General features: G+C 41.5%; 1 protein-coding gene across 1 annotated transcript; it reads left to right on the plus strand.

The window, feature by feature from the left end:
* Positions 1-215: 215 nt before the first annotated feature.
* LOC149309826 (DNA-directed RNA polymerase I subunit RPA43-like) lies at positions 216-5,477 on the plus strand. Its single transcript, XM_089531362.1, has 4 exons — positions 216-609; positions 2,475-2,616; positions 3,455-3,663; positions 4,797-5,477. Exons 1-4 carry the CDS (start codon positions 380-382, stop codon positions 5,116-5,118), a joined length of 903 nt encoding a protein of 300 aa, XP_089387488.1. The 5' UTR covers positions 216-379; the 3' UTR covers positions 5,119-5,477.
* The last annotated feature ends 9,190 nt before the right edge of the window (positions 5,478-14,667 follow it).

The raw sequence follows: 14,667 nt of genomic DNA on the forward strand, positions 1-14,667 counted from the left end.
CGGGACACTTCCGTTCGACCTTCCTCCCAATGACGCTTCGTTAGGGAGGGAGCCGTATGTAAGGGAAAATAGCCGAGCCACACCCACAATGGCCGCCGCGTCGCCACTACCGGAAATGAGGACAACGCACTTCCGTTTCACCTTTTACTCCCCAGTGACGCCTCTTTAGTAAGCAGGGAAGAAGCTGTAAGTAAGCGGGGCGTGGTTAGGCAGACGTCATCACGGGGCGACGGGTGAGAGAAAAGGAAACAGAGAACGCCTCGTGATGAAAGGAGGCGGTGACTGGTTGCCGTTGAGGCGTCATCAGGGAAACGTCATCACGGGGCGACGGGAGAGAAACAGGACTAGAACGCCTCGTGGTTGCTGTTGAGGCGTCGTCATGGCGGAGTCTGAAGGGAAAGCGGCGTTCCAGGCGGCGGCGTCTCTTGCTCCGCTCGGGTCCCAGCTGCCCTCCTTCGAGGCGGCGCAGGCGCTGGTGGGGAGCCGCTACTCCTGCCTGGTGGTGACGCCTCACGCGAGGCACGTCTCCCTGCCGCCCCTCTTCCTCCACCGCAAGCGGACGGGGATCTCCCTCCTGCTGGACGCCGAGCTCCGCCGCTACTCGGAGAGGTGCGCCGCCAGGCCACTACTATGATATTGGCCGGGTGGGACTGACTCTTATCGGCTTCTATAGTGGAGCCCTCACATTTCGGAAGCACATTCAACACACATGCGCAACATCTTTTAAATACAGCTATTATTATAACTCCAAGATATAGCATATCTTGGTTTCAGTAAGGCCTTTGACAGGGTTCCCCATGACATTCTTGCAAACAAGCTTGTAAAAAGTGGGCTAGACAAGGCAACTGTTACACGGATTTCTAAATGGTTGACTCTGTCCTGGGCCCAGTGCTATTCAACATCTTTATCAATGACCTGGATGACAGAATTGGGAGCATACTTATCAAATTTGCAGATGACACCAAATTAGGGGGAATAGCTAATACCCCAGAGGACAGGATCAAGATTCAAAATGACCTGAATAGACTAGAAAGCTGGGCCAAAGCTAACAAAATGAAATTCAACACAGAGAAATGTAAGGTATTGCACTTAGGGCGGAAAAATAAAATGCACAGATATAGGATGAGTGACACCTGGCTGAATGAAACTACGTGTGAAAGGGATCTAGGAGTCCAAGTAGACCACAAGTTGAACATGAGTCAACAGTGTGATGCGGCAGCAAAAAAGGCCAATGCAATTTTAGGCTGCATCAATAAAAGTATAGTGTCTAGATCAAGAGAAGTAATTGTGCCATTGTATTCTGCTCTGGTCAGGCCCCACCTGGAATATTGTGTCCAGTTCTGGGCACCACAATTCAAAAAGGACATTGAGAAACTGGAGCGTGTTCAGAGGAGAGCGACTAAAATGGTGAAAGGTCTGGAAACGAATTAGGGAGCTGGGGATGTTTAGCCTGGAGAAAAGAAGATTAAGAGGTGATATAATAGCCCTGTTTAAATATTTGAAGGGATGTCATATTGAGGAGGGAACAAGCTTGTTTTCTGCTGCTCCAGAGAACAGAACCCGGAACAATGGATGCAAGCTCCAGGAAAAGAGATTCCACCTCAACATTAGGAGGAACTTCCCAACAGTAAGGGCTGTTCGACAGTGGAACACACTCCCTCGGAGTGTAGTGGAGTCTCCTTCCTTGGAGGTCTTTAAGCAGAGGCTAGATGTCCATTTGTTGGGGATGCTTTGATTTGGATTTCCTGCATGGCAGGGGGTTGGGCTGGATGGCCCGTGCGGTCTCTTCCAACTCTATGATTCCCGAATAACAATTTTGGGTGGAGCCTATTCAGATAAAGGAGATATCACACAAGGCTTCTATAGAGTAGCAATCCCATTTCTGAAGCACACAGAAACATACCAGTATCAAAATACTCTTGTTGCACTTCCACTTTCATACCAGTATGGTGCCCTGGTATTTTCACTGCCCCACTTCCTCCCCATTATTGCCTACTTAGGACATGCAGGTGGGGGTGGGGGAAGCCAGGTCAGGTGGTGTGGAGGGCTGCTTTCCCATTTTATGTTGGGTTTAGTCATTCCCTTGTACTTGTTTAGCCCCCCCCCCCCAACACACTCATACAATGTGCAAGGTTTGCTATTGCCTTTTCCTGAGACTGAGAGCATGTCACCCAGTGGGTTTACTTTAAGCCTAACCTGTATACAGTTGTGCCCAGAGAAAAATTGGGAAACTCATGTGAATTTTGTAACATTCAAATCATCCTAATAAATGATGCTACCCATATCTGAGCTTTGTTTTACTTATGGACTCCACGGCATTTAAAAAACAAAACTCTAAAGGAGGTCATATCAGGTAATGCATCTTTTAGCAGTATCTGATCTCCTTTGCTATTTAAATGTCTGGTAATTGTTCATAAACAATGTGTTGATAGTTGTCTTTTGATTAGTACCAGCTGGCTTCTTTTTTCTTGCAGTTTCCAGGGTGTTCCTGTGGCCTATGATAATATTAAAATAACCAAAGAACTGGGAGATATAATTGATGACATTGGAGCGATCCACCTGGACATTGAAGCAAATTTTGCAGTCTTTCAGCCTCAAGCTGGAAAAAAACTTGTGGTATGTAAAGAAAGAAAGAAATGCTTCTAACATGTAAAACAGTGCATCTCTGGTAACTAGTGCTAGAGTTTGACTGATTTATTTTGGGATGTGATACTTAAGCCTTTCTGGGGGGGAGACATTTTTTAATAGTCCGGTTATATATAGTATTATGCATGCTTAAGCCCATTAATATAAATTAACCTAGGTGTCCCTAACTCGAAACATTCTGCATTTTATCAGTGTGGTTTTGTACTCTTAGCAGTAGCATGATGGTAGTGAAATTGCGTGTGTGGAAGATGTTCTTAGTCAACCATTTTGCATAAACAAGAGATAAACAATTGTTCTTGAATTGTTTCAAAAAAGTGAAGAGCTGTATGGTTTTAGTACTGCTATTCAAAGTCAGAGTTCCAGGGAAATAAATGCTTCCTCTACTTGTAAAGCAATGTTTTGGAAATCTTTAGAGTTGAATGTTTGATGAACAGAGACAGTCTACGATTCTGAAAACCTCAACTTTAAAATATCCTGGATAATCTCTTATGGTGACTGAAGTATATGTGTGTTTATATAGCTGAAAACGTAAGGAGCTGTGTTGCTAAGTTTTCAAGTTTCTGTGGGAAATATTCAATTTAAAAAGCAAGTAAATAAACGCACCTTGACTAAATCTTGTACAGTTGTCTGCAAGGTTAATCTAAATATAGTGACCACTTCTTTTAAGCTTTCTTCATTTTGTATTTTCTATAGCAAATGAAAGTAAACACTGTACCCAAGCTGTTTTTGTTTATGTTAGGTATTACAATATAACTTCATAAAGCAGAGTTTCTGTGTCATACTCCTAAAAAAATGTATCTCTTTCCAGGGTATAATCAATAAAGTGGCACCTAGCCACATAGGCTGTTTGGTACATGGATGCTTTAATGCTTCTATCCCCAAGCCAAATCACATCTCCACTGATGAATGGAAAAACCTTGGCTTTGAAATAGGCAACAGACTGGTATTTAAAGTGTCACATTTTGATTCAGATGCTGCTGGAGTGTTCTGTATCAGAGGAAAATTGTGTAGCAGCAGGTACAGTAATACAATGACAGTTTTATAAAATACTTATTATTATTATTAACCTTGATTTATGAAGCGCTGTAAATTTACACAGCGCTGTACATACAAGATGAGTTTACTTTCAGCTTGTGGGGAACAAGTGGATAAGTTATGACCCTTCAGATGTTGGATTGAAACTTCCACGATCCATTGCACTACCACTGGCTAGACTAGTTAATGCTTTTGCGAGCTACAGTTAAACACCATCGAGTGTTGCAGATTGTGGTGTACATAATGCAGGGATTTGACATCTGATATATATTAGATTGACCAGAAGTTGAATTTTAGGAACTGAAGCAATGGGTTTGTAAAATCTGTTAGAAATTGAAGGAGATGGAGAAATGGACTCATACCCCAGAAAGTCATTTAGTATTGGGGCAAATGATTTGTGCTCTAATGATCTTCACGTTATTTGATCATCAGATTTGAAGGCTGATTCTGGCTATCAGCTGTCTGCATTACGCTTAAAGTGGAAGTTGAAAAACACATGAGGATAGATTCAGGTTTAGATAACAGAGATGACAGAAATAGTTTCCAACATCATGGCAGCTTTTCCAACCCCCTGAAAATGCTATACAGAGGTCCAGTGGACCTCTGATGATGAATTAAAATGGGATCCCCAAATATCAAATGTTAGCATCTTCCACAACCAGAGCCCTTCTGTGCACATAATCCTGGATCCATCTTTAGAGCTAGGGACCGTTGGCTCTCCAGATGTTGCTAAACTCCTAATTCCTGTAAGCAGCAGTCAGGTTGAGTAGTGGGGAGACATGATGGGAGTAGCTCTTTATCAGCTTCTAAAAATCTGCTGGTCCCCTGGCCCATGTATTTTGATGAGCTTAACTATAGATTTCAGTTAACAGCAAGACCTATGCCATTAGAGCAATATGCAGTCTTTGTCCACTGCACAAAAGCCAGAAATATATCAAGAAACCGACAGGAAATAAAGTTTAAATAAAGACGATCAGTAGCATTAATTTTGAGGCTTAATGATGGTGGCACCTCTTGTGTTCATATGATGTGTTTCGATATACCCGGAAAGCTTTGTTTTATTATCACTATTTCTTATTGCATTATATTACTACTGCTTTATTTCTCCAACACAGCACTGGAAAAGAGACACAAAAGGAAAAGCATAAGAAAAAACATGAGAAGCACCTTCATGAGCAGAGTGGCACCGAGGAGTTGGAGATTGACCTAGCGACCACTGAGACTGACAGAGAGATACAGCACAATGACATTGATAATGGAATATGTGATATGGCCAACAGTCAAGAGATTGCAGATTCAGGGACACATGTCAGTGACTCGAGTGGCTACCATAGTGATCATGTCAAATCTAAGAAAAAGAAGAGAAAACACTGTGAAGAAGAAAATGGACTCCTTGCTTTGTCACAATCAAAAGCTAAAAAGAAGAGAAAGGAATGAGAAATAGTTCGCATAATGCTAAAGTGCCTTCAGCTAAACTTGGAACTGTTTCATCAAATTTATTATGCTTCATTTTCTTGTTAATGTTCGGTTGATTTGGAAGTGCTGCATATAGGAACAGGGGAAGGATTTTAAAAGTAGTTAGTGAATATGACAAGGGAATTAGGTTTCCTGCACACTGTCAGTATATAGATTATTCTCCATCAAAAGCAATAGTAGAGGACATCTGGGTTTAAATATGGTGCAGTGCTTCTACATGACGTGATTTAAAGTGAGGTATACTGCAAACATGTACAAGATTATATATTCCTAATTTAGTTGGGACATGTTAAAAAAATACTATTTTTTTAAAATGAAAACACCACAGACTACCAAATAGCTAATGGGAGGGAAAAAACAGAAAAAAGGAGTAGGTTTGTATACAGTTTTAAGCATATATACATGGAAATCTTTTAACAACAAAAACCTGACAGTACATTACTGCGGTAGTTGCTGTAGCAAGAGTAGTAATGTCTTAGAAGTTGGAGGTTGATAGATATATTTGGAAAAGCTGTAATCTTGTCAATTTTGTGATCAGAATTTTGGAACTCCCTTAAAGATAAATCACTATGTCCTGTGGATTAAAACATTTGGTATTGTCTTGTTCTTTTTGCTACGTAGTATCCTTAAGGCAATGATCTCTCTCTCTCTTAGTATGGAATCATTAGGGAGTACCACTTGGATCTACCAAGGCAACAATAAGTCCCTGGGACCAAAGAGTCTGAGGTTCTCCATATAACTAGCTGTTGATTGTGCTATCTGAGATGAATGGGAATCAGAGCCCACATCTAATTAGCCATAGCTTTACTTATTTCAAAATATAGAAACCAACAACTATTTTTATTTGGAGAGAGGCTACCTTCTCATTTTGCTAGTGGAACCATAGTCTTCTGTCCCCCCCCCCCCCCACTCCTCTGAAGTCTATTGGCTCCCAGAGCACCTCTACTTCTCCCTTTCCACATGGATCTGTCTTTCAATGTGAATGGATATGAAGATCTGTATCTCGTGCCAAACATTACACAAGACTAGTCACTTGTGACTACCTAGATCAAGCCAATGTCCTCTTTCTAATTACATGGTGTTTCTAACTTCCTTGTAGGTGGCTATTTCTGATGTAATTTCTAATTACATGCCACTGCATTGTCCTGCAAATTTTTAAAATTATTTTTATTGGCTTCAGAATGCTCCCAAACAGCCGTTGGAGGCATTTTTGCCATGCTTTTGAGCCCCAGTGGGTCTTTTTAAAACAACATGAACCCACTTTTATATCACTACCTGGTTTTTTAACAGGTGTCTCTGGGTTGAAATGACCTGTGGGCAGGAAAGAATGTGGCAAAAATTCCCCTAGAAGGCATTTGGGGGATGGGAATGAGAAAAATGACCCCACGGAGCCACACAAACAGGCTTCATGACTGCCTGCAGGCTGCTCTAAAGCTTCTACACTGTGTTCATCACCATTTTCGCAGGTTCTAGTTGATGCTTTTATTGCTGCCAAAGGGCTTAAAGCTGAAAGTGCTGGTCTGCAAATCTTCCTACTTTCCTGAGGACTAAGGTTTCTGGACTACTGGGCTTTCGTTCTTAAAAGACATTTATGGGATAAGTTTGTAACTAAATTTAAAGCCCATTACTTCTACAAAATGACAGTTTTCTTTCTTTCATTGTATTTTAAATATAACACCACAATATATTTGTTTAGAATTATATACACCCCACTATGCTGAGCAGTGAAAATTGCAGGATAGGAGGTGTTTTAGCTTGCCTTTGAATCACATCATTGGAATTGTACTACATTTTCCTGACTATTGTTTTATTTACACTGGGCATAGGCAAGGAGCCTTCACATGATCCACCTGCCACTAAAATTAACACAATCACCAGTAATATTTTGCCACCATAGTTGTAAGTCTTCACAGCCTTCCCTTCCAGAAGGGAGGGAGACTCTGCTTTGATATTCTGCAAAGAATTGCCATCCAATTTCAGCACTGGTTGCAGTAGTGCGCATGTCCCAGTAGTCATGACCCCCTCCCCCTCCAAAGTACAGTCGGCCTGTCTTATGCACGGATTTTTTATACACGGATTCGAGCATACACGGTTTGAAAATGTTCAAAAAAAGTATAAATTTCAAATATCAAACCTTGATTGTCCATTTTTTAAATAAGGGACACCATTTTGCTATGTCATATTTAACGAGACTTGAGCATACACGGATTTTGTTATACACGGGGGATCTTGGAACCAAATCCAGCGTATAACAAGGGTCTACTGTAATACTACATTGCAGCCTCCCTGATTTTTATTATCAGGGATAGTAGATATCTCTTAAGTTTACTGCTCTCACATCAAATTTTTAGGGAGACAGACCAGCAACTCCAAATGTTGCCACACAGCTTAGAGTCAACCTGAAGGTGCTGTCTGAGTTTCACTTCCAACCTCCACTTTATTCACAGATAATCTGATCTCATTTCAAGTGATGGTGGGCTAAGCTTTGAGTCCCATTAAAAGACAGGATTATCCCTAACAGTTCCACAGATTTCGTTAGCTCCTGACAATATCTGAAACTTGCCCCCAGGGGTTTGGTGAAATCATTTCAGAAGGAGAAAACTCTTATTTTGGTGTACTCAATGAGTTTGTTCTCCCTAAAGGTAAATGTATTCCCTGTTGACAAGGTTGCCAAATGTGCTCATCTCTGTTACTAAACCGAAGAGCCAGCATTGTCAGAGACTAATCTGTGATCATGTGGCCAGCATGATTACCCAGAACGCAGTTTACCTTCCACTGAAGTGGTACCTATTTATCTGCTTGCATTTGCATGCTTTTAAACTGTAAGGTTGGCAGAAGCTGGGACTAGTGATGGAAGCTCACCCCATCATGCAGCACCTGGGCCTCGAGTTGCCAACTTGCCGATCTTGCAATCAACAGAGTCAGCGTCTTAGCCACTTGAGCCACCACATCCCTACTGTCTCCCTACTACTGAGTTGTGTTAAATCCCATTGATTTCAAGCTAACTAACTGGACCCAAATCCTATGAGAAGAGGTTAAAGGAGAGGTAGTTTGGGGAAGAGACAAGAGGTGAGATAATAACCATATTCAGATCTCTGAATGGCTGTTTGCATTGCTGATTCTGCAGCTTTACCTTCTGTTCTAACAGGACCAGAGTCAATGGGATCATATTATAAGGGGAAGGCATGAGGAAAAACCTGGCAGTGGAACAGAGTGTCTCAGACGGTGATATTTTTTAAGTTTGGATGACCATTTTACAAGGTTGCTTTAACATTAGCAATGGGTTGGGCTAGGTGACCTTTGAGAACTTTGCCAAATGTTTGATTCTAAGCCATGTCTATTATATGAGTGATGAATAAAAAATGAAAACGTACCCATGAGGCCAGTATTGTGCTTATGAATCATTTTTATTAAAGATTTATAATGTGTTAAAATGTCACTTCAGAGTTTCCTAGTTAACTTCAGACAGTGTTTTCCGTAAAGTCTCAAGCTCATTCTGTGTCATGATTTGTGACTTCTATATTAAAATACTAAGCGTGCATTGCAGTCATTTCCCTGCCAAAAGTGTATGTTAGGTGATGTCTAGAAAGACCCTTAAGCTAAGACTATTGTGTTTTCATTGTGGACTTAAGGGATAAAAGTATGGCAGAATTCTATGCAGGTGTCTGAGGCCTTAAGTAAAGCCTCTTGGAGTCCATATAAATGCTTGCATGAGATTTAGCAGTATTTGAATCAATAATTCCATTACGTTTGACTCTGCATTTGCAGTCCATTATTGAAAAAAGTAAGTGTGATTTCTCAGTGCTAAGGTGAGCAATATTGCAGAATAAAATATTGCAGCCCAACCTTTAGCCCTCATTAATGTAGCTTTGTATTCTAAGTCACGCTACTCTATAATGTGTTTCCCATTTTTAAAAAATCCAATATGTTTAGGACACAATCCAAATAACAATTTGATTTTCTTCTTACTTTTTAGATTTAAATTTAAGATTTAGAACACAGTAGCCAATAGCTTTGACAGTGATGCAGATCAAAAATAAATCAATATACCAGTAAATCAAAGCACAGCATAATTTAAAAAATAAATAAATGGCCAGAATCCTCTTGGGGTATTGTGTGCTCAAGACTTGCGTCCATAGGAAATAGAATTGCAAAGCCATATCCAGTAGAAGGCTACTGTTACATAATTAGCCGGCAAAGAGGTGGATACACTGTGATCCCTGATGTGCTTTGGGCATATGATGTGCATTGGGTTCACAATGCACATCAGGCACTCCACTGGCGTCGCGTTTTGTGTGTGTGTGTAGTTTACAAGTCATAAAACAAGTCGCATACATATATTCACTCATCTCCACATTAATATACAAAGACAATAAACACAACTTTTAATACATTAAAAAAAACCCACAAACCATTTAGCTAACTACCATATACGTAAGTTACAAACTAGAATACATTCACTACTTTCTCATCTCTAGCTTTTGGCATTTTGCTGTTTTTTCTGTAAAGTTTACATCCATCTCTTCCTGTAGATAATCTGTACAGTTTTGTTTATTTCTAACCATCTCTTTGCTGTATGTATTGCTCCATTTTTGTTATCTCTTGAGTAATTTGACCTTTTATTCACACCCTTTTAACCTTCTGTTGTCATATTATGTTATGCATCTCCCCGGTTCAGTAACTCGGTTTCTTAGCCCCTCTGCTACTGAGTTAACCGTGTACATTTATGTTGAGCAAAAGGTCATCTGTGATTCTTCCCTTCATTTGCACATAGAGGCCATAGTAAGCATCTCACATATTTAGACAAATCTAAAAAAATCTAATGGATATAAAACTATATATAACACAGTAGGAGATATAGTGCTACAGTTAGGTAATTTCAGGCCCCTTGACATAATTGTCTTGCAGGATATATGTGTCAACACACTTTAGATTAGGAGTGGTGGAAGTGTAGCACTTAGGTTGTACATTACCCTTAGATTCCATTTTTGGCACCGTCAAGTCCAACAGTCCCCCCTATTTTCAAGATGCAATTTTTTGCGGTGATTAGCACAAAAGCACCTAAAATGTGAGCCAACCCATTCCAAAGCCCACCAAGGGCCTCTCACCAATACCCAGATACCTCTGCTTTGATCTGTGTCATTCCCAAAATGGCAACTGGAAGTTGAGAAGGAAAATTAAATTGGTTATTTTAGCACAATGATGGGATGCAGCCCACAGGAAGGGTGTAGCAGGAGGAACTGGTCCCTATAGTTGCCCACTTTTGAGAAGCCATGAAGCACACAACTAATGCCCGCCCCCCCCCCCCCCCCCTTGAAATCCATCTCTTGTTACTGCCGTTCCATGCACAAAAAAAGCCTGTTTGCCAACCTAGGTACAGGAATAGATGTGTATGTTTTTGGTTGTGTGCCTTCAAGTCATTTCTTACTTAGGATGACCCTAAGGCAAACCTATCACAAGGCTTTCTTGGTAAGATTTGTTCAGAAGGGGTTTGCCATGGCCATCCTCTGATGCTGAGAGTGTGTGCCTTGTCCAAGGTCACCCAGAAGATTTCTATGGCCGAGCTGGGATTCAAACCTTGGTTTCCAGAGTCATGGTTCAATACTCAGACCACTACACCACACTGGCTTTTGTGTACACTTGCATATGGTTTTGTCAGTTCCTTTCTCTGAAATCTACAGCACCAGGTAGATTTGTTGGCAGTCTCCCATCTAAGTACTAATCAGGAATGGCTCTGCTTAGCTTTCAGGATATTTAGGCCCCTAAAAAATAGATATAGAAGGTTTTTTTAAAGTCATGGCACCATCATAACTACAGGAATAAAAGAGCTTGCTTCTGCTGCCCGGATATTACTTACTTTGGGGAAATAAACATCTTATAGAAAAAAAATATAATTTTGAAGAACAAATAATACAGTAAGCATCTCAAACTGTAAATGTACCTGGCTGGGTGCCCATGGAAAGAAAATATTTTTCAAGACAAAGGAGGGAGCTGCAATGAGCAATGACAGATCTTTTTTGCTCTTGTTCCAGTCTCCTACTGTTTACTCAATGGTCCTGGCTATGTATGAATGTGTCCTGGACTTGGTCCCCAGATTTGAGCCCTGATTGCACCACTGTGCAAAAATATAAGCAGATTAAAAGGCCAGCACAAATGAAAATAGCTTTGCCTGCTAACCAAGTAAGATGCTAGATGTACCTCTCTAGAGAAAATATTCCTCTTCCCCTTATAGCCACTGAATGAGGAATCTGCATAATGCCTTCATTTATAGGAGTGATGGTGGGTGATAGACTTGGTGTTTAAAAGTGGGGGAAAAAATCCAAGGACACTTCCCTCTGGAAGTGATACTCCACTGTCCAGAGACATTTGCAGTGATTGTCCGGCCATTCACAAGTTCACTGCTCATTCTTCTGTCCTGGAAAGTTACTTTGAATCCCAAAATCTGCCCTGGGATATGCTTTGCCTAAAAATTTGCCTGCTCAGGCACCTCCCAATTCAGTCTCAGTTCAGACAGACTCTCTTCAGTATCTCGCTTGACTCCTCGGCATTGCTGGCCATTCCATGATCTATAGGCAGCCATTTCACTTCACAGTGTCCCCTGATTGGAGCCCTGATTCTGGAATCAGTACAGTATCACCCTCTGCAACCCTTCAGTCGCTATCTGCTACCACCTTTTGTATCGTTAGTAATTGGATGTGTGTGTGAGTGAGTGAGTGAGTGAGTGTCTTTGTGTGAATGCTGATTCCCCTTGATTACAAATAAAACTACATTTGGACTTGCACTCAGCAATTCCATTTGTCGGAACCAGTATTTACAGGCTTGATCCCTGCTTTGAGTTTTCCAAGCCTTCTCAGCTGCTTTAACTGAGCTAATAAAACCTCCTATTAAAGATTGATTGTGGATGCCCTTTAAGACATCAGTCTTAAAAAGAAATAAATAAAAACACATAAACAACAACAACAACTAAACGTAGGGTTGCCATTAGTCTGGACCTCCAAACCGGGACAAATGTAGGGCAAAATTTTCAAATGTAGGACTTTTTTTGGGGGGTCCTGCATTTGAAAAAGAGCCTCGCTGAGGGGAGGATTCCTTCTCCACCTGGGCTCCGTTCTCAGTAAGGACGGAGCCCAAGTGGAGAAGGAATCCGCCCCCAGGGAGGCTTTCTTTTCCCCCTGGGCTCCGTTGGCAAAAACGGAGCCCAAGGGGAAAAGAATCCTCGCTGAGGGGAGGATTCCTTCTCCGCTTGGGCTCCGTTCTCACAAAGGATGGAGCCCAGGCGGAGACAGAATCCTCCCTTCAGGGAGGCTTTTTTCCCCCCGCCTGGGCTCCATTTTTACCGGCGGAGCTCAGGCGGGGAAAGAAGTCTGGCCTCGGCAGGCGAGGCTTCTTTCCCTCCCTCGGCTCCAGCGGAGCCAAAGAGGGGAGGGAAGCCCCCCCCGCCAAAGGAGAGGCCTACAGAGGCCTCTCTCTCTTTCCCCCGCCACTGCTGTTGCAGACTTTGCAACAAAGCCCGGGGGTGGGGCCAACCCGGGACGGGACCGTGCGGACCCGCCCAAAACCGAGAAAATACCGCCCACAGGCGGGATATGGCAAGCCTAACTAAACGGAGTAGAAAGATATCTGAGATTTATGGGAATGATCGCTTCCCAAATGGAAATAGTGCCTGTTCCATTGCTTAAAATGATTTCAGCATCTATTCAAACAGGCTGTTAAAGGGTCAGCCCCAGCCACTGAAGGCAATGGCAGAGATACCATTGATATTAATATATTTGAAAAATTGCATCCTAACCAAACATTTGCTTCTAAGCTGAATTGTTAGATTGCTTCTGAAAACACTAAGTATATTTCTTTTCCCTTCAGCCAATGAATACAGGGACTTCTTAGTTAAGCTGAGGTAGATGTTAAACATCTATGACTGTTTCCTTTTTTCTTTTTAAATTCAGCGTTTCTGTTAAATTAATTTACTACATCCTCCTAGGCATGTTTAGTCAGGCTCCAAAGAAACTTAGTTCCAAGTGAGTGTGCTTACTATTACAGTCTTACAGTGCAATATATATGTCTCAACTCAGAAACAATACCCATTAATGTTGGTGTTACTTTGAGATATGTTTTTGCATAGGTTTGAAGCTTTAGTTTAATTCATCTCAAGTATATATAAACATGACTGAAGTATAAAGAATTTTCATATCATTCTCTACCAACTAACTCCACCCACCTCGAGAAAAAAATATAATAGGAGACCAGAGAGCTATCTGTCAGATTCTTCTTCCATCTAGCTCAGTATTGCCTATTTTGATAGGAAGCATCTCTCTGGAGCCTTGTCCCCCAGCTAAGCTCTTTCCTCTTGTTGACTATATATTTTGCTGTTACATGCCTTCCAGTTGACTTCAGCTTATGGCAACCCTACCTCAAGGCTTTCCTGGCAATATTTATTGAGAGGAGATTTGCCATTGCTTTCCTCTAAGGCTGAGAGAAAATGGCTTGCCTGAATCATCCAGTCCTTCCCCATGGCTGAGTGCAGATTTGAACCCTAGCTTCCTGAAGTCTTAATTCAATACTCAAACCAATACACTGGCTCTCATCTTTAACTATAGATGCTGGCGACATATATTTTGCATAGCTCTGCTACTGACCTTCCCTGGATTAAATCAGCACATTTGAGTCATAGGGGGTGCTTTATATCAGAACTGACTATTTATCCCTTTAGATCAGTATTTTGTATTGCAGCAAGCTTCCTAGGTAGTCTCATCCATCTGGACACAACCAAGCTGGAGAGGGCTGGCCTCACTGGCCAGTGTTGTTCCAGGGTTTCAGGCAGAGGTCTTTCCCATCACTTAAGCTAAGTACAAATAAAACCCTGAATGGAAATTGAGCTCAGGAAAGCTAATTTTTGGACTATACCTTCCAGAATCCATGAGCTTATAGTTGGTGGATTCTGGGAGGTGCAGTCCAAAATGAACTTCAGTGTATAAGCTGAACTTCATCAGCTTGCAACTCTCTCTTTAAGAAGTTACATAATATAGGTAATGTCCTAATGCTTAGCCGTGCCATCTTAAAGTAAAACCATCTCCTGATTTTATCTTGCATAAATGTCATCAAGCTAGGAATTGAAAAACATGCTAATTAAGCTCAACACATTGGTTTCTGAAAAGATTTTCTCTCCCTCCCCATCAGTGCACACAATACATTCAGCAAGAGTCACTGGGTGTATCCACACTGTTGAATTAAATCAGTTTGACACAACTTTAACATTCACAAGATACCCTGCAGAATCCTGGGATGTGTTGTTTGGTGAAGCTCCAGAGCTCTCTGACAAGATCGGCTGAATACCTCACCAAACTACAGTTCTCAGACTTCCATAGAATAGACTGGTGTCAAACCACTTTAATTCTGCAGTATGGATACACCCACTATCTAATTTGAATGTTATGTTAGGAGAGATGTTCCACTTTCAAGGCCCATCATGTCTGCAACTGCTTTTCCAATAGGCTGTGGTCCTTCTCCAAGGGA

The sequence above is a fragment of the Sceloporus occidentalis genome, unplaced genomic scaffold (genome assembly GCF_023333645.1).
Source record: "Sceloporus occidentalis isolate IW3139 unplaced genomic scaffold, rSceOcc1.0.p SCAF_7, whole genome shotgun sequence".
NCBI classification, from domain to species: Eukaryota; Metazoa; Chordata; class Lepidosauria; order Squamata; family Phrynosomatidae; genus Sceloporus; species Sceloporus occidentalis.